We start from the raw sequence: 20,387 nt of genomic DNA on the forward strand, positions 1-20,387 counted from the left end.
ATATTCCATAAGAGTCCTTTCACAATTGCAGTCTGTCCTCCCAGAGTAATTTTAATCACCTTCTTATGGTTTCTATCAATATAAATGATGTGTTTTATGTTCCAGCTACAGATTTCCAAAAACCTATCCTTACTGATAAGTATTTTGAGGAAGTTGTACTGTCATAAACACATATTTTGTTCTCATTAACATGAACAAAGAACAAATACTTCAATTTATTTTAGAGATTACCTACATTCAATATTATAACCATACAGCTATTTTATTTCCAACACAATTCCCCTGCCCCTATAAATCTGCATTCTCTCATCACTGTTATTCTTCAGCTTCTCAACTATAATAAAATTCTTTCTGTGCCTCATCCCCATTAACGTTCTCACATATGTTACTTAACAAAGGAATGTGGATAAATTGCCTGTAAAGATCTTAACCTAAGTTTACTAAACTAGAAGGAGGAGATAATTAAGGTTCTTTCCCTATAAGAGGAATATTCCTTTACTTAAGACACAACCCTATGCATATTTAGATAGAAACAAAATCCTACAACTCCCAGCATGCTGGCTGGGAGTATGCTGGGATTATTTCTGTCTAAATATGCATAGGATTGCATGCTTAATGCCTTTTATTTCTTCCAGTTTATGAATTACGTAAGGTTCTTCAGAGTATGATATTTAGGCCACCAGTGACCAATGGGGGCTTGAAAATTGTTCCCCCACCAGTGCCAATGGGCATCAATTGGATCCCAATCTAGAGATCCTTGTACTCAGGATTGGGCTGTATACAAGGACCTCACCCTGCACCACTGATTGGGATGGGGGAAGGGCCAAAAGCAGTACATGACCTCAACCACCTTACCTTGATATGTTTGTAAGGGGGTGGTTTGCGTTCATTTTCTTGAGTTTCTTTGGCTTCCCGCTGAAACTTTATTTCTCGAAAACGTGCTTCAGCATCTTGTAAAGCTTTAAAAAGAAACTATTGGTATAAATTGTAGGAACAAATATTTCATCCACACAAATATAATCCATCAGGCACAAATTCTGTACCAAGACCTGTATACACACATTGTCCCCGAAGGGAACGGGATTTGTTGTTAGTGCTTGGAGATTTGTACCTTTCTTGTTTAATTCAGCAGTGCATCCTTCACATTCCATCTAGAGTTGTAATTAGTGTATTGTTCTAAGTTGTATGTCAAGCTTCAAATTAGAAGTAACTTGTTTTATGGACTTTAGGAAGTGGATATAAGCAATGCTCCTTAAGCACTTTGAAATGTAACTTTTCTTACGCAGCGTATAAAATAATGAGGATGGGTTTGGGTTCCCACAAATGCAGCAAAAGACAGCTAAACAGATGTAAGCTTTTTTTTCTCTTTTGCTTCCTCTATCAGACTGTTCATCCTTTCGGCCTGTTACAGTGGATGGCTGCCTTAAAGCACTGGGCCGGGTGCCTCTTACAGACAGGAACTGGCAAGGTGTAAGAGAGAATTGGTGGAGGTATAAGTGCCCTATTGGATTCTGCCCCTTTTAACCAGTCTAGTCTTATATTGGGTGCAATGAAAATTAGAATCATCAACATTGTGCAACCTCATTTTGTAAATTAGCATTGTAAATTTAATAGTATTTTAATTTTCCCATTTCAGCTGAAACTGATCCAGTTCAGGAGTGCAAAATCAACTGTTCTCTGGCTTGAACCAGAACTAAACTGGAACAGGGAAACAAGTAAAGATTGCAGTACGAACCTTTAGGTAAAATGCAAATTAAAGAATACAGGAATATGTGAGAACTTCTTAAAAGCAATGGAAGCATACATAAAATATTCACGTTCAAGGTCACTGAAGCCATCTCAGTGAACTTGGAACCCTATAATTCTAAGCTGAAGCATTTTAAACACAATATGTTCACATAGTATTACTGTGTTTTAAGCTTAATGATTAAATATTTGTACCATTTTTAAAGACTTTTCCAATTCCTTTAATTCCTTGATATCGACTTCCTCGGTCTCCTTCCATATAGGGAAAAACACGAGCCTGATGTGTCCAATAATAATCTTTAGAGCCAAAGAAAAACACAGGAAACTCTCCAATCTCATGCTTCATTTTCTGGATATTTGGGGGAACATTTTTTGGATGGCAGACTTCTGCAGGCCACCACCTACCACAGAAATACCCCAAAAGAAGAAAGAAGAATTTGAGAATCCTGTTCTCTCACAGATAAATTAATAACAGTTGCTTAACTCAGTTCCACCATACATCTCTCTCTCTCTCTCTCTCTCTCTCTGTATATACCTATATCTATTTGTGTGTGTGTATACTACATCCATATGAATCAATTCCCCAAGCCCTGAGTCCACAAGGGCAAGTTAAGAAACAAAAGTGAATAATAATATCCTCTTCAAATATTTATTTTATTTTTAGAAGTCCAAACCTGTAATTTCCCAGTTTCACCCAAATAATATCCTGAAAATGGATTTTCTTTCCCGCTTTACAGTCGTTGCAATACCAACTTCCGTCTGGCATTTCAATGTTTAAACAATCTGGGTGAAATGCTGCAGGACAAGACTCACAACATAAAAGGCTTCCACCTGCAAAGAAAGAAGCAAAATAGTCCACATCTCAGTAGAAGGGAAAATGAGCATTTTATTTAAAACATTAAAAATGCTAAACACTGAACCCTAAATCCATGGGTGCAGCAGCAGGTTGTGGGCAAGGAATTTGGTAAATGTACTTGCTGAGCTGTCAACAGCCGCCTGTTGGAAAAGGAAAGGGAACCCAGCATTGGGCAAAAGGCGGGATACAAATAAATATAATAATAATAATAATAATAATAATAATAATAACAACAACAACAACCCTGGTCCTTAGATCAGTTTGCAGCAGTGGGCGATGTGCAATGTGTGCATCTCTTCAAATAGATTCACGCTACCTTAAGAGTCCTTTTACATGGGGCTTACATTGTACAATCAAGATAGGCTGCTCACAGAAGTCTGTGGGTCCTTGACACATCAACCTCCAGGACCCCTCCCACGGTTTACGACCTTTATCCTGCTCTCAAAAAGATCAGAGATAACATAATAAGGGGTGTTATTCTGATCAATTGGCTGTTTGAAATGCCAGCATTGTGCAATAATTCAGCCACTAGATTGCTCTGTGTAATGGAAAAAAATAGAAAAATCCAATTCAACTCAGATCACGTGTCCGCCGTGTAAAGAAGCCCATTGTAATCCTGGAAAGAAACCAGAAGCAGAAATCCCTGGTAAGGTTGCAAGATTTCAGCCTCATGTGATGAACCACATAGTAATTAAGAAATGTAGTGTTCTTTTGCCCATGTGGACCTGCCTCCATATACAGCTGCTTGTAGGCTGAAATCCTGCATATACTTATGGCCTATGTTTTCACCTGGATAAGTGCTATAGGTGAGGGTAACTTTTGTAAAGGCTAAATGTGTGCACAAGGCTATTTAGAAGAACCTGAGGCAGAAATCATAGTCGATAACATTTGCTCCTCAGGGCCTCTCTTTGTTACCATTGTTGTTCACACAGATGGAAAGTAGCTGGCTGCTGAGGATAAACCTAGTAGTCTATTAAGAGGGAGCATTTCCTTTATGGTCACTGCTGAGAACATGGTGAAGCAGCAACAACAGCAGGAGAGCTGGGGAAAAGTGGACAATATCAGACTAATATGGGAATGTTATTTCCCTCTTTAAAAGGGCAATGAAAAATTATGAATCTCATGGTGCACTCCTAAAATAGCTTTGGAAGTTAATATGACATGAATAAGATGCTGGTGTAGCAGTTTTTGTATTAAGCCTACAACTATTATTTTATTTGTCATGATTAAAATTCTTACAGAAGAAAGAAAAAGATAGGTTTCACAGACTTCTGGGTGTTTACCACCAATTAAGATACCTTCTTGTTTATCTTTTTACAAGCAAGATCACATGCTTTTGGATATGAAAACTCTTCAGTTCTAAATGCACTATTCCCCACTCACCCTTGCAACACACCCACACTTTGGTATAACAAATAAAGGCTTTTCAACAGAAGAATTGTAAGACAACTTACTAAAGTAAGAGCTCTAAGACATAATAAAAACACATGAAATTGAAATGCCAATTATTTTTATAGTGAGAAATTAAAAGGCTTTATATTTACCTTTTGAGCACACAAAACACCAGCTTACATTGACATGTGCATGATGGCTCTTCCCTTTAGTGGCAGTGAAGTGATCGGTACAAACAATACTGCTGGAAGTGATCACTGCACACCCTGCGGCAACACAACCATCACCACCATGATAAGCAACAGGACAGCGAACACATCGCACCATCTTGCCTAGCACAAACAAAGGTACATGTGCATCATCTTTTAAAAATATTGATCAAAAACACTGGAATTTTTTTTTTTAAAGTATTGCTAATGGCTACAGTTCATTTGGAAAATCTTACAATCCAGGCACACTGTATTTTAGCTAATTTACAGATTTCTACTGATAGAGCCATGCTAGGTACCCTACTCCCCCACCCCCTTCCTAGCCGCACCATTAACTATACCATATATACTTGCAAAAGCTGAACAACACTCTGCCACTGTGATTTGTATGTCCCATCTTAAGTGCTAAGGATCAGGCGATAACGTTCTTTAGTTGAGACATAACCCAGTGCACAAGTATTCCTCAATAGAAACACACTGATCCAAATAGCGTGGCAAAAACTATTGGCTGCATGTTAAAGCCAAACGTTTGCATTGTATAGCACACCAATCTGACCAAAATCACATTACAATGCCAGTCTTGCAAATTTTTCAGTTAATTGAATTAATGCAAATGGCCAGGAGACGTCAAATAACAAGAAGGGAATGCATAATGGAGTAAGTTTGAAGAACTAAGCAATCCTTGCTATCAGTGGTCTTATGTAACATTAGAGAGTAAATTGAATAGATATCCATACAAAACTGGGAGGTCACTTAGCAGTCATGGGAAAGAAAACAGCTTTCAATTCAAGTCTTGTTGATCCTTCTGTCCAATAACTGATGGAAGTGATCTACAAGGTATCATCAATGATCCATCAAGGTCTCCTTAAATGTGGTTAGGATTTATGGTGCAATCCTTTCCATGTTTATACAGAAAAAAGTCCTATAACTCCCAGCTGGGATACATTTTTCTATCTAAACATGCATAGAATTGTGCCCTTGGATAGGGTGACCTCTGAAAAGGACGACAGGGCTTCTGTATCTTTAACATGGCTTCAAAATTTCTGGAAATTTCACATTTCTAATTGTAATGTTCTATTTATATTTATGGGAGATCCTGTAAATCACAGTATGCTGTCATGTGTGCTATATAAATAAATAAATAAATAATAATAATAATAATGACAGCCTTCCCAATTCCTAGCAAACCCTGCCAGCATGGCCAAGGGTCACAAATGCTAGGAATTATAGTCTAAAACATTTGGAGGACACATAGTTGGGGAAAGGTGCAATATGCTATAACAAAATGGATATTTATTTTTTTAAGTATTGATGGCTTATTGTCTGCTTACATAAACATCTGTTCTTGTTCCTGTCTCAGTTCCTGCCTCATTAAAGGTAGGAATTCCTTGATGCAAAGAAGAAATTTAGCTAGTTTTGGTTGTACAACCTGTACAAGACTTTCCCCACCGAATGTCTGTCAGATACGAGTATCACATATGCAAATCATAGTCAAGTATGTCCAGATGAAAGAAATAACATTCCACGTGAAAATATGGAAGTTCTGCATTATTTTCAATCTCACTTCACCCATTTCCTCCTCTGTCACCCTTTGAGTCACAGAGTCATAGAATAATAGAGCTGGAAAGGGCCTATAAGGCCATCGAGTCCAAAACCACCACCCCCGCTCAATGCAGGAATCCACCCTAAAGCATACCTGACAGATGGAATCCACCCTAAAGCATTCCCTTACAACCCACTGTCAACATATGGTTTCAACTCCCACATTTTATCTGTGATTGACATTAACTTAGCTGGCTTTCAAAGGGAGTTGGACAAATTCAAGGAGGACAGGGCTGTCAACGGCTACTAGTTAAGGTATGTTATCTCCAGATTCAGAGACAGTGTGAATGCCAATTGCTGGGGAATAACAGCAGGGGCCGGGGGGCGGGGGGGCGTTATTGCCATTATGTCCTGCTTGGGGCTTCCCAGAAGGATCTGGTTGGCCACTGTGGGAAACAGGATGCTGTACTGAATTAGCCTTTTGTTTGATCCAGCAGAGCTATTCTTATGAGAATTACAGAAAGTGAAAACTAGGACCAATGGGAGTGAGCCTGATCTTGGAAAGGTTGTGTGGGGAACAGAACTCCTGCACTTGAGGATGTCAGTCTTGAAATATCTCTTCACGTGGAAGATGGTGTTTTTGGAGATTGAAGAAATTGTGGAAATGAAGATAGAACGAACACCAAAAGTTGCATTGCTGTCACTATTTGAAGAAGACTCTAAATGTAAAAAGGAAATTAAGGAACTGATAACGAATTTGTTGATCGCAGCAAGATTGATTGTAGCTAGGAACTGGAAGATTCAAGGGGAATATTCTATTGAAGAATGGTATAAAGAAGTATGGGATATAGCTATTAATGATAAATTAACAAGTAATATTAAATGGAGAAGAGGTATAGCTAAATCAAATGATTTTGAAGGAATTTGGAAACAGTTCCTAATATTTGTGTTTTCTAAAGGAAGTGGGAAACCACCAGCAGAAGAAAGTATGAGATTCTGGAATCAGGAATGAGATCCCGAGGTGGGGGGTGCACTTGTATGTTAATTTTGATTATGTTATTAAGATAAGATATTATGTATTCAATATTCAACATTATGCAGTAAGTTGTTGTTGTTGGTTTTTTTATGTGAAATGTAAATGTGTATGTTTAAGTAATGTAGAAAAATAAATATATATATAAAAAAAAAAAAAAAGAAAAGAAATATCTCTTCACACCTTCTCCCCTCTGGAATATGCAGGTTGCTTACCTGTAACCGTAGTTCTTCGAGTGGTCATCTGTGCAGTCACACAAAATGGGCTCTGCGCCTGCACGGAGTCTCGATCGGGAAAAAACTTCTATAGCTGAGGCGTTTTTGGCGGGAACCCCTCCCCCATGCGCTGAGTGCGCATGTGCAAGCTGAGGGGTTCCCGCCCTGAAGCTCAGTTCCTGGAGACCGACATTGTGGTCTCGAAACCGAGTAAAAAATAAAGCTGTCGGTATCAATGGAGACATCAATGCCGAACCAAGTGTCCTTACAGTAGTATTAGGTGTTAGTATCGATGAAGGTGTCGATACCGAAATAAAGTTTTAGCACAAACAATGCTACTATATATCCCTAGGGTTACTTCCCCTATATATAAAAGTTATTAAGAAAAGACATAAGGTACTATACATATTACACCGAAGTGGGGATGGAAGGGTGGGTTGTGTGACTGCACAGATGACCACTCGAAGAACTACGGTTACAGGTAAGCAACCTGCATTTCTTCTTCGTGGTCTCTGTGCATCACACAAAATGGGAGATTAGCAAACTGACTTACCGGAGGTGGGTTGGTGTCCTTATGTCAATATCGATGAAAGAACAGCCCTCCCGAAAGAGCAGTCGGCTCTCGCTCTCGTGTCCAAGCGATAGTGCTTCACGAAAGTCGATGGCTTCGACCAAGTCGCAGCGCGGCAAAGTTCAGGGATGGAGATGCCCTTGCCGAAGGCTGTCGAGGTGGCCATCGCCCTTGTAGAATGGGCTTGGACGTTTGTGTCCAGAGGGAGTTTGGCAAGTTGGTATGCCAACTTGATAGTCTCAACGATCCATCGTGCAAGTCTTTGAGATGAAATAGGCATACCCTTATGTTGTCCCGAATAGGAGACAAACAAACGGGGGGACTTGCGAAAAGGTTCTGTACGCTGCTTATAAAAAGCTAAAGTCCTTCGTACGTCCAGTGTATGGAGGGTAATTTCCATCTGTGATGATGGAGAAGGAAAAAATGCAGGAAGAACAATGTCTTGATTCAGATGGAATTCTGAAACCACCTTGGGCAGAAAGGCTATGTCAGGCCTTAATATGGCTTTATCCCTATGGAAAATTAGATAATGGCCGTTTTAAAGGAGAGTAACCTGAGGTCTGTTGTGGCCAGTGGTTCGAACGGTTTTGAAGTTAATGAATTTAGTACAACTGAGATGCTCCAGGATGGTATACGTGCACGGATTGGTGGAATTAAATTATTGAGTCCTTTCAAAAAACGTTTCGATAAAGGATGTGAAAACACAGTTGAATTTTCTATATTGGACCGGATTGATGATATTGCTGATAGATATACGCATATGGAAGACGTGGATAAGCCCTTTTCTGAGAGGGACAACAGAAATGTGAGAATTTGGTCCATGGTGGAAGAGAAAGGGTTGAAATTGTTATCTTTGGCAAATTTCTCAAAGGTAGTCCACTTTTGTGTATACGACTTCTGAGTGGATGGTTTCCTAGCTGCTTCTAGGATGTCTTGCAATCGAGTGGAAGTTACATCAGATTGGAGAACTGAATGTTCCATGCTGTTAACCTCAGGGTTTGTAGATTGGGGTGTCTGATTATGCCTTGTTGTTGTGTCAGCAGTGTTGGTAACAGTGGAAGCTGTCTGTATCGACTGTTCGACAACCGTAGAAGTGCAGCAAACCACGTTTGCCTTGGCCACCAGGGAGTGATCAAGATGCAATTGGTCTTGTTGGCTATTATCTTGGCAATCACTCTGGGTATGATGGGAAAAGGAGGAAACGCGTAAAAGAGGGCATTCGTCCATTGCAGTGTGAAGGCGTCGCCCAAGGAGCTCTTGCCCAGACCTGCTCGGCTGCAAAAATTGTAAACGATTTTGTTTGTCTCTGTGGCAAAAAGGTCGATGTCTGGCGTGTTCCATGCTTGGAATATTGATTTGGCTATAGTCTTGCTGAGTTGCCACTCGTGTGCCAGATGATGGGATCGACTTAAGAAATCGGCTAGTGTGTTTTCAGTGCCGGCAATATGGATGGCAGTGAAAGTGACGTGTCTTGGGATGCACCAGTCGAAGATTTTCATTGTCAACTTTAGAAGACGTTCCGATTTGGTGCCACCCTCCTTGTTCAGATACGAAACCACTGTGGTATTGTCTGTGGTTATCTGTATAAAAAGTCCTATAATCTGGGATTCGAACGCAACGAGAGCTCTTTGAACTGCTCGTAGTTCGAGAAGATTTATGTGCTGTCTGGCTTCCTTTTTGGACCATAAGCCCTGGACAGTTAGGGAGCTTAAATGTGCGCCCCAACCATTCATTGACGCATCTGTTGTCAGTATCTTTGTTGGTTGTTCTTGACTGAACGGGATTCCCTGTGTTAGATGGTCGATTACCGTCCACCATACAAGAGTCTTTTACTCCTGTCGGAGGGTACAGTAAGAGATTTTTTGAGTCTTTTTGAGGATTGAAGTGTTTTAGAAACCAAGATTGAAGTGGTCGCATCTTTAGGCGGGCATATTGAACCACTGCCGTGGTGGAGGCCATAAGGCCTAATAACTGCTGTACTTTGAACGCCGATATGTGGGGTCGAAGTCGAAAAGTTTGAGCGAGATGGATGATGCGTGTGCATCGAGAGGCCGGTAGGAAGGCTCGGGCGGATACGGAATCGAGAATCCCCCCGATGAACTGAATGACCTGTGAGGGGTTTAATTGTATCGAATTTTGAAGTTGTTGTTTTGTTGGTGCTACAATAAGCCAATCATCAAGATAGGGAAAAACTTCCACACCCTTGAGACGAAGGTGGGCACAGACGGTAGACATACATTTTGAAAAGACCCTTGGGGTCGTGGATAAGCCGAAAGGGAGAGTTCTGTATTGATAGATGTTATGGCCAATTATAAAACGTAAATATCTTCGGTATGTGCCCTCCATCGTGATGTGGAAGTAGGCATCGCGAAGATCAATGGATGCAAACCATTGTCCTTTAAGTAATAGTGGGATAATAGAAGCCAAAGAAACCATTCTTAACTTTTTGGTTGTGATATGTAAATTTAACAAACGTAAATCCAAAATAGGGCGAATTCCTCCATCTCTTTTCGGTATGGTAAAGTACCTAGAGTAGAAACCCTTTTTAAGGTGACTCCATGGAACGGGTTCGATGGCGCCTTTGCTAAGGAGCATGTCGACCTCCTGGAGTAGAGGTACTGTAGGTGGTGTAATCTTCACATTACCGAGAAGAGGGAGGGTTTTAAATTCTATGCGGTATCCTCTTTGTATTATAGAGAGGACCCATGTGTCGGTAGTGATAGTCTCCCATTGATGGTAATAGTGGGAGAGTCTATCATTAAAGAAAGTAATGGGATTATTTACAGGTGTAGGCAGGGAATCAAAGACGCTGTTTAAAACCTGCTTCACTCCTGCGAGAGGTTGCCCTGCCTCTGTAATTTGAGAACTGCTTACGTGGCTGGAAAGCTTGTTGCTGTAGTGGTTGTTGACGAGGTTGAACTTGTTGGTATTGTTGTCTGTTGGTATAATATGAGGAACGTGGTCGAGACCAGCGTCGTTGAAATTGTTGTTGGGATTGACTGAATCCCATACGGCGAGCAGTTGTTCTCGCCTTTTGTACAGTATCAAGCGAGTTGTCGGTATCGGCATTGAAAAGCCCGATGCCGTCAAATGGTAAGTCCTCTATTCTAGAGCGTGCCTCTTGAGAAAGGCCCGCTGAGCGGAGCCAAGCGTGTTGACGGAGTGCTATGGTCCCCGTCAGAGTTTTGGCTATACAATCGACCTGGTCCTTGGAAGTGTGTATCTGCTGACGAGACAGTTGGGATGCTTTGGAGTGGAAGAGTCTCGCCAATTGCATTTTGTCTTCAGGTAGGTGCTCCATCAATTTTCCCATCTTGTCCCAGAGTAGTAATTGGTAACCAGACATTGCTGCTTGGTAATTTGTGATTTTTAGGCCTAAAGATGAGGAAATATATAACCTGCGAGCAAGGAGGTCTAAACGACGTCCCTCTTTGTCGACAGGTGAGGAATGCTGATGCCTGCTTTTGCCTTGAGCAGCCTTGACGATGATGGAATTTGGAGGCGGGTGCTCGAAGAGGAACTGAACATCTGCGTTCTGGACCTTATACATCCCTTCCAACCTTTTAGAAGTTGGTGGGGCTGTCGAGGGTGACTTCCAAGACTGTTTAATGGTTTCCAGTAAGGCTGGTAGCATTGGAATGACCACTGGTTTTAAGGTATCAGATGAAATAGAGTCGAAGACCGGATTCTGTATAGTGGAAGCGGATTGTTCGACCTGTAGACCTAGTGCTTGAGCCATTCTAATAATTTGGTCCGAAAAATGGCCCAGGTCCTCTGATGGAGAGATGCCCCCTTGTGGAGCTACCTCTATATCTGGGGACGCAATGGATGGTCGTGCCGAGGACGAAGATGACGAATCAGACTCATAGTCGTCGTGTGGTGACGATGGAGAATCGACTCTCGGAGCCGGCATATGAATGGGTGGTTGTTGTTGTTGCGACGTCTGTATACTGGGAGGTAGCGTTGCAGGCGGTTGCATTGGTTGTGTGCTGGCATCGACCAGGCTAGATTGAGGATTCGGCATGGTAGTGGCAGCTGCAGCTAGTAGTTCAGCTTGTGGATGCCCCCCATAATACGGCTGCCGGGGGTAATAGGGGTGGGGAGAATAACCCCATTGTCCCTCATAAGGTCTTTGATAATACATGTCTCTGCTGAAGTATTGGTCTCTGTAAGGATCCCGTTCCCATCTGTCACGGTGTGGTGAACGGGACTTGTCTCTTGATGGTAGTGGTCTATCATAATAGTAATGACCTCTCCCTGAGTGACCCGAGAACATGGAGTCTGGGGAGTTGTGTCTATAACGTCTGTCCTCAGGTCGCGCCTGTCCAGGCGGTATGGGGGCTGGAGATACATCTCTTATTTCCCCTTCAGACGTTGATGTTAGCCTCGGGCCGCGTGCCGACTGTGGCCTTAGTGACGGTATAGGCGACAGCAATAGCGGCGGCAGAGGCTGAGCCGGTATCGGCATCGATGCAGAAGGCTCGGCCGCCGAAGTCTGCGGCAAAGGATCATTCCTCGATGTCGCGGGAGATTGTACGGTATCGACCGTCGACATCAGTATATTAGTCATCGGAGGAGGAGAAGACGGCCGAGTAGGGTTCGGCACACTCTTTTTAAGAGATTTTTTATTTCTCTTTTTCCTGCGCTCCTCCGGATTCGAGGCAGTATGCTTTGCCTTTTTTGCTTTCTTTGCTAATCGTTTGGCAATAGAAAGCGTAATACTTCTCCCAAGCGTCACAGGTATCTCCGGCTGTTGCTGTTCCTGAGCCAATAAAGGAGATTTTGGGGAAGTTTCAACAGGTTCCATAGTGCTGGAAGTCGATGTCGAGGGTTTTTCGACTGATTGTAAGGCTTTGCTCCAAAGGAGGGTTTTTAGCCTATCTGACCTGTGTCGTCGTGTTTGCTTGGAAAAAGCTTGGCAAAAACGACAGGTCTCGACAATATGGGCTTCACCCAAACACAAAAGGCACCAGGAGTGTCCGTCTGAGGGGGGAAGTTTACTTCCACACTTGGTACACTTCCTAAATGGGGCCTTGAGGGCCATATGCCCTTACGGGCGTTTTCACTTTTCGCGAAAAATAGGAAAGAAAAAATTGTAAAATAACAAGAATAATAATAAAGTAGAAATATGAGAAGGATAGAAAGAAGAAGAGAAGAATAAAACGCCTCTTACAATTTTATTTCTACAGAGAATTTTCCCAACGAGGTCACCACAATGGCGGTCGAAAGAGAACTGAGCTTCAGGGCGGGAACCCCTCAGCTTGCACATGCGCACTCAGCGCATGGGGGAGGGGTTCCCACCAAAAACGCCTCAGCTATAGAAGTTTTTTCTTGATCGAGACTCCGCGCAGGCGCAGAGCCCATTTTGTGTGATGCACAGAGACCACGAAGAAGAACTTTCGGATTCCACTAATATCTCTTGGCCACAGGGCATCAGTTTGCAGTCATCAGCCACTGGAACAGTGGGTGGGGGAGAATTGGGGAAACCATTCAAGCAGAAAGGAAATGGAATAGCAAGGGTGGAAAAGATGTCAAACAGTCCTTTGAGCCACAGGTATTGTTGCAATTGGAAAGCTGAGACTACGAGGTGACCAACACACATGAACAGATTTGATCTTTGGAGAGTTCTTGGGGCTACACTGTTTCTATGACAACCATGGGTCTAAAAAACCTGATCCCTCATACGTGGCAGTACTTATGTTAGAAGTGATACTTTATACAAACATTTTGGGTACAAGAAACGGAGACTGAAAATAGATGTGACATAACATGATCAAACTGGGGCATGCAGAATCCATTAAAATGGGGAGGGGGACAGATTTAAGGCGCATCAAGATAGAAGAAATTTAAAGTTCTACTCACACTTTTCTCCCAAAAAACTTTTTAATCCAATTTTTATTATTTATTGATAATCATCAGGAAAAACTTCCTGATTGTTAGAGCAGTGCGACGGTGGAATCAGTTACCTAGGGAGGTTGTGGGCTCTCCCACACTAGAGGCATTCAAGAGGCAGCTGGACGACCATCTGTCAGGGATGCTTTAGGGTGGATTCCTGCATTGAGCAGGGGGGCTGGACTCGATGTAGGCCCCTTCCAACTCTGCTATTCTATGATTCTATGATCTCTTCCTTTGCAGATCTAAAAATTAGGTAAATACCACCTCAGATGAACAACAACACGACATATTACACCGTGTCATGATTTATTTAACAGAAATAAAGCCAAAATGGAGAAACCATGTGTGAAAAAGTAAGTACACTTTGTAGAACCACCTTTAGCAGCAATAACTTGAAGTAATTGTTTTCTGTATGACTTTATCAGTCTCTCACATCGTTGTGGAGGAATTTTGGCCCACTCTTCTTTACAACGTTGCTTCAGTTCATTGAGGTTTGAGGGCATTTGTTTATGCACAGCTCTCTAAAGGTTTCACCACAGCATTTCAATCGGGTTGAGGTCTGGAGTTTGACTGGGCCATTGCAACACCTTGATTCTTTTGTTTTTCAGCCATTCTGTTGTAGATTTGCTGGTGTGCTTGGGATCATTGTCCTGTTGCATGACCCAATTTCAGCCAAGCTTTAGCTGTCGGACAGATGGCCTCACATTTGACTCTAGAATACTTTGGTATACAGAGGAGTTGATGGTCGACTCAATGACTGCAAGGTTCCCAGGTCCTGTGGCTGCAAAACAAGCCCAAATCATCATCCCTCCACCACTGTGCTTGACAGTTGGTATGAGGTGTTTGTGCTGATATGCTGTGTTTGGTTTTCACCAAATGTGGCGCTGTGCATTATGGCCAAACATATCCACTTTGGTCTTGTCTGTCCAAAGGACATCGTTCCAGAAGTCTTGTGGTTTGTTCAGATGCAACTTTGCAAACCTAAGCCACATTCTTTTTAGAGAGAAGAGGCTTTCTCCTGGCAACCCTTCCAAACAAACCATACTTGTTCAGTCTTTTTCTAATTGTACTGTCATGAACTTTAACATTTAACATGCTCACTGAGGCCTGTACAGTCTGAGATGTAACTCTTGGGTTTTTTGCAATATCTCTGAGCATTGCACGGTCTGACCTTGGGGTGATTTTGCTGGGACGTCCTCTCCTGGGAAGATTGGCAACTGTCTTGAATGTTTTCCACTTTTGAATCATCTTTCTCACTGTAGTATGATGGACTTAAATTCTTTGGAAATGGCCTTATAACCCTTCCCAGATTGATGGGCAGCAGCAAGTGCTTTTCTAAGATCATTGCTGATGTCTTTCCTCCTTGGCTTAACACACACCTGAATGCTCCAGACCAGCAAACTGAAAAAACGTTGACTTTTATAGAGGTGGTCATACTTGCTGATGATCAATTAATCACGGGCATTTGATTAGCAGCACCTGTCTGCTACTTAGCATCTTAATTCCTATGGAAGCAGTAAGGGTGTACTTACTTTTTCACACATGGCTTCTCCATTTTGGCTTTATTTCTGTTAAATAAATCATGACACAGTGTAATATGTCATGTGTTGTTGTTCATCTGAGGTTGTATTTACCTAATTTTTACAGATTTACCTAATCTGTTAAGGAACAGATGATTATTATATCCTGATATGTAAAATCATACAATTCCAAGAGGGTGTACTTTCTTTTTCACACGACTGTATATGCCTCATAGAATCATAGAATAGCAAGAGTTGGAAGAGGCCTACAAGGCCATTGAGTCCAACCCCCTGCTCAATGCAGGAATCCACCCTAAAGCATCCCTGACAGATGGTTGTCCAGCTGTCTCTTGAAGGCCTCTAGTGTGGGAGGCCACAACCTCCCTAGGTAACTGATTCCATTGTAGTACTGCTCTAACAGTCAGGAAGTTTTTCCTGATGTCCAGCTGGAATCTGGCTTCCTTTAACTTGAGCCTGTTATTCCGTGTCCTGCACTCTGGGAGGATCGAGAAGAGATCATGTCTCCCCTCAATCTTCTCTTCTCCAGGCTAAACATACCCAGGTCTTTCAGTCTCTCTTCATAGGGCTTTGTTTCCAGACCCTTGATCATCCTGGTTGCCCTCCTCTGAACACGCTCCAGCTTGTCTGTGTCCTTCTTGAATTGTGGAGCCCAGAACTGGACGCAATACTCTAGATGAGGCCTAACCACGGCCCAATAGAGAGGAACCGGTACCTCACATGATTTGGAAGCTATGCTTCTATTAATGCAGCCCAAAATAGCATTTGCCTTTCTTGCAGCCATATCGCACTGTTGGCTCATATTCAGCTTGCGATCTACAACAATTCCAAGATCCTTCTCGTTTGTAGTATTGCTGAGCCAAGTATCCCCCATCTTGTAACTGTGCCTTTGGTTTCTATTTCCTAGATGTAGAACTTGGCATTTATCCCTATTAAATTTCATTCTGTTGTTTTCAGCCCAGCACTCCAGCCTATCAAGATCACTTTGAAGTTTGTTACTATCTTCCAGGGTATTAGCTATCCCACCCAATTTTGTGTCATCTGCAAACTGAACAGCGTTCCCTGCACCTCCACATCCAAATCATTAATAAAAATGTTGAAGAGCACTGGGCCCAGGACTGAGCACTGCGGCACCCCACTCGTTGCCTCTCCCCAGTTTGAGAAGGTTCCATTGAAAAGCACTCTTTGAGTCCGATTCTGTAGCCAACTGTGAATCCACCTAATAGTTGTTCCATCTAGCCCACTTTTAGCTAGTTTGTTAATCAAAATATCATGGGGCACTTTGTCAAAAGCTTTGCTGAAGTCAAGATATATGACGTCCACAGCATTCCCACAGTCCACAAGGGAGGTTACCTTATCAAAAAATGAGATCAAATTAGTCTGACAGGACTTGTTCTTGACAAATCCATGTTGGTTTCTAGTCATCACTGCACTGATTTCAAGGTATTTACAGATTGAGTTCTTTATAATCTGCTCCAGAATTTTCCCAGGGATGGATGTCAGACTGACTAGTCTGTAGTTCCCAGGCCTTCTTTCTGCCAAGCCACCCAAAGCTGTTTATAATGTTAAAATACTTAAATGGGGTGGGGAACCTGTGGTTCCACAGATGTGGGTGGACAACTCACATTGGAAACAACCAGCATGGCCAACGATGGGCAAACCAGACTCACCCGTGAGGAGGGAGTGCTGTGGAATATTGCACTGGTGAGGCAAAGCCAATAAGTGCAGAAAAAATGTATGAAAATAGCTGGTCATAGACATTCTAGACTGAAGGACTGTCAGGATGCCTGGCTTCTAATATCATAGCAACTGAAAGAGATTATCACCTTAAAGTCCCATGAAGGACTCAGGTGCTGCACCTAACCTTTTTGTGGTTAAGGCAAACTTAACCACAAAAGGGTTAAAAGTGTCGTCTGGGTACCCATTTTGCATGTGGTTAGCGTAACCACAGCTGGCCATGGTTACGTTAACCACAAAACCCAGAGTGTCGTTTGAACTGGCCCAGTATGAATGTAATGTGTATTGTTGATAAGAATTCATTTCATTTCATAGGAGTGCTACTCCTAATATCTGTATATGCTGACTGTAAGTGATCAGTAACAGATGTGATGAATTGTGTCTGTTGTCGGAAAACAGCGAGTAATGGAATGTATTCTTAGAAATTAAGGAAGGCTGCCATGAATGGTTGGTCAAGTGCTGGATGCAGCACGTAGCTTAGCTTAGCATGGCTATCTTCATCTGGATGTTACTAGTGTTTGTGGCAGACCTGGTTACACTGAAATAAATAGGAATAGCGGTACGGCTTAGCTCTAAAATCTAAGGTGAGGTCATCTACAAAAAGCATTACAAAAGCAAGAACTAGATCTGATTGCCCAGATAGATCCTGGGAGAATGAGATGCCTACCAAACACGATTACCTAAGCTCTGTAAACCATGCTTGCCAGATTGTTAATTGTAAGATCTTAATGAAGACTGCTTTTATAGTTGAGAGGAACAGAACATTAATTTTACTAAGGAATATGCTAGCCATGATTTCTATCATACTTCTAATCATTCTAATTGCATTATATGTAGTAATGTGTTTTGCTTCTTTCATCATTACATAGATTTATTATTCTTTACTTCTCTTTGAGCAATAAATGTGGATATTTTGTGGTACCACTTTGTGTTACTTGACTTGAGTGAGATTTCAGGGACCACAACCCATATTTGTTAATTCTTGATGCCTAGAAAACTCAGATGGATTCATAGATCTGAGTGAGATTTGACCTTTGAAGCTGTTCTATTCTCTCTTAATCTGGTGCATCTCAGATACACCTGTTTAAATTTGGGAAATAATCTAGTCAGATGGAGCGGGAAGATGTTTTCGTCTCACAGGTATGATGTGTGTGATTATTTACTTGTGGCAATGGGATGGATTAGATCATCAGTTGTTGTTTTTCCAAATCTGGGAATCCATGGGGAAAAAAAGATGAAAACATACATGTCATTGTTATTTTCACAAGGAATATCACACAGGACAGAGAAAGGAGGAAAGCATCATGGAATAGTAAAGATAAGGTTTTCATACAATTGTGAAAAGAATACTATGGAGGGCATTGGCAACCACCATTTGCTGGCTTCCCATCACAAGAGAACATTCCCCACCCATCTTTAAGATACTGAGGAGTGGTGTGTGCATTATCTCAGGGGTAGGCAATCTGGTGCCCTCCAGATGTTTTGGACTTCAACACTCATAATCCCTGACCATTGGCCATGCTGGCTGGGGCTTATGGGAGTTGCTGCCCAAAACATCTGGAGGGCACCAGGTTGCTTACCCCTGCATTACCTTATCCATAGCCCACCTGCTTCTGTGTGGCCATGTGGAAGTTCACAGAAATTCGGATGGCTTCTACTCCTGGTACTGAAACTCTTCATGCTATTGGGAGTTTCCACCTGACAAATGTGCTTCATGTTGCTGCAGCCCGTGGTGTGGGGGTCAGATGCAACAGCATCTAGCCTGGGGTGGGGAACCTCTAGATAATATTGGATTCCAATTCTTGTCAGCCCCAGCCAATATAGCTAATAGTCAGGGATGATGGCAACTGTAGTCTAATAATATCAGGAGGGCCCCCTTAGGTCTGCCCCCCCCCACTAATCTAGGCTGTTGATGGCATGTGAACTGCCTCTGAGAAAGCTCTTTAAAGTTGTAAGAAAAATATGTAGAAAAGAATACCTTTGGATACTTTGGGATTTGAAGGATTAGTAACATGACAGCTCACACAACTGTGGAGAGGGCATCGAAAGCCCCTGTTCTCAAAAACTGTCATGCGGAATTTTTTCAAACAAGCTTCATGGTAAAATTTCCCACAGTGAGATACTATGCAGCGTTTCACTTCTGACTTTTTCTCTTTACACACAAAACATGTGTGAACACCTAATAAAAAATGAAAAACAAAGTTGAATATTTTTTGAGATTAGAACAAAACCAGATTAAATTCTGGCTGTGGGTAATTAATCAAACATCAGGAATTAAACCCCCACATTACTAAATTGAAAACCACCATACATATCAACATTGTCACAAATTTATTGTTCACATGCATTTTCTCGGTAACTCATTTCCTATCAGTCTTTTCAACCCTAAATGCTTCTATCCATTTGTGCCTTTTGTTGGTGATAAATTATAAGCATATGCTCTATTCAAAAAGCAATACAATAAATCTTTCTTCTGATTTCTTTCATTTTCTTTGCATAAGTGGAAAAGTTATGTTATGTGTATATCGTTGTTCCCTTAAAGGTAGACTGTTGGTTAGTCTCTTTTCAGAGGATCCACAGAATCCACAAGGTAATGCCATCCAGAGTGAAGCCTTCTTCAGCTCTCAGATAACAATGGAAATAAAAAAAACGACAGCAGCAACTGTAACGCAAAACAAGGTGCAGAAACATTTCCAGTAATCTCTGCCTGAATCTGTCCAAACAGAGCATGAAAAGTAGGTTAGGCTATCCTCCTTTTGTTTAGAGGAGTGGAAATTTACAGGCAACATGAGTTCCCCTGTTCCTGACATGGGCACCAGGGTGGCTTCTTTCACTAATGTACAAAAGCAGTGTCCTTTGTGTCAGCTCATTTCCAAGCTTGAACAAGGGCAGGAGTTGTACAATGAGGACTCGCCGGGGGGTGCTCAGAGCCCCTCCTTAGCTCGGGAAAGACCAGGACCTTCTCAAAGTCCAGGATCTCAAGAGACCCGCCCTAAAAGTTTGGAGGACAAGGAGAGTCGCAGGCATGGGAGATTGTCCAGCCAACGCAGAAAGGATCCGGGGCAAGATAATGGGAAAGGGAGGCAGCAAATGTAAATACTGTGGGAAAATCCTAGGCAGTCGGGAAAGCCTGTTTACTCACAAGAAGATCCACAAGGGGGTAAGGCCCTTCGAGTGCCGAGAATGTGGGAAGAAGTTCAGTCATAGCGAACACTTGATGGTGCACGTGAGAACCCATACAAGGGAGAAGCCCTTCCCATGTGAGGTCTGTGGGAAGCAGTTCAGCCAGCGGGCCAACCTCAACACTCACTCCACCACCCATTCTGGGGAAAAGTCCTTCACATGATCCAAATGTGGGAAGGCGTTCAGCCAGAAACAATATCTCATTCTACATGAGAAACTCCACAGGGAAGAGAAGCCGTTTCAATGCAACACATCTGGGAAACGTTTCATTTCCACGAAAGTCCTCCGGAACCACCAAAAGTGTCACCTGGGCCATTACCCGTGTGTCAAATCTGGGAAGAAGTTCAAGTCCCAGGTGGGCTTGAAGGGATACCAGGTCATTCACATGGGGGAGAAACCGTTCGCATGCACCAAGTGCACAAAAAGCCACACCACCAGCGCCAACCTGAAGTACCACTTGCTGAAGTTCC

At 42.3% G+C, this 20,387-nt stretch overlaps 1 protein-coding gene across 1 annotated transcript in view; it reads right to left on the bottom strand.

The window, feature by feature from the left end:
* NSD2 (nuclear receptor binding SET domain protein 2) overlaps window positions 1–20,387 on the bottom strand; it is a 139,994-nt gene that overhangs the window by 25,626 nt on the left and 93,981 nt on the right. Inside the window, exons 12-16 of the mRNA XM_063125913.1 lie at window positions 18,713–18,913; window positions 4,147–4,326; window positions 2,421–2,577; window positions 1,942–2,147; window positions 856–959 (exon numbers count right to left, since the gene is read on the bottom strand). Coding sequence (XP_062981983.1) covers window positions 856–959; window positions 1,942–2,147; window positions 2,421–2,577; window positions 4,147–4,326; window positions 18,713–18,913 — 848 coding nt within the window. The remainder of the gene's footprint in view (window positions 1–855; window positions 960–1,941; window positions 2,148–2,420; window positions 2,578–4,146; window positions 4,327–18,712; window positions 18,914–20,387) is intronic.

Source organism: Elgaria multicarinata, chromosome 5 (genome assembly GCF_023053635.1).
Source record: "Elgaria multicarinata webbii isolate HBS135686 ecotype San Diego chromosome 5, rElgMul1.1.pri, whole genome shotgun sequence".
Taxonomy (NCBI): Eukaryota; Metazoa; Chordata; class Lepidosauria; order Squamata; family Anguidae; genus Elgaria; species Elgaria multicarinata.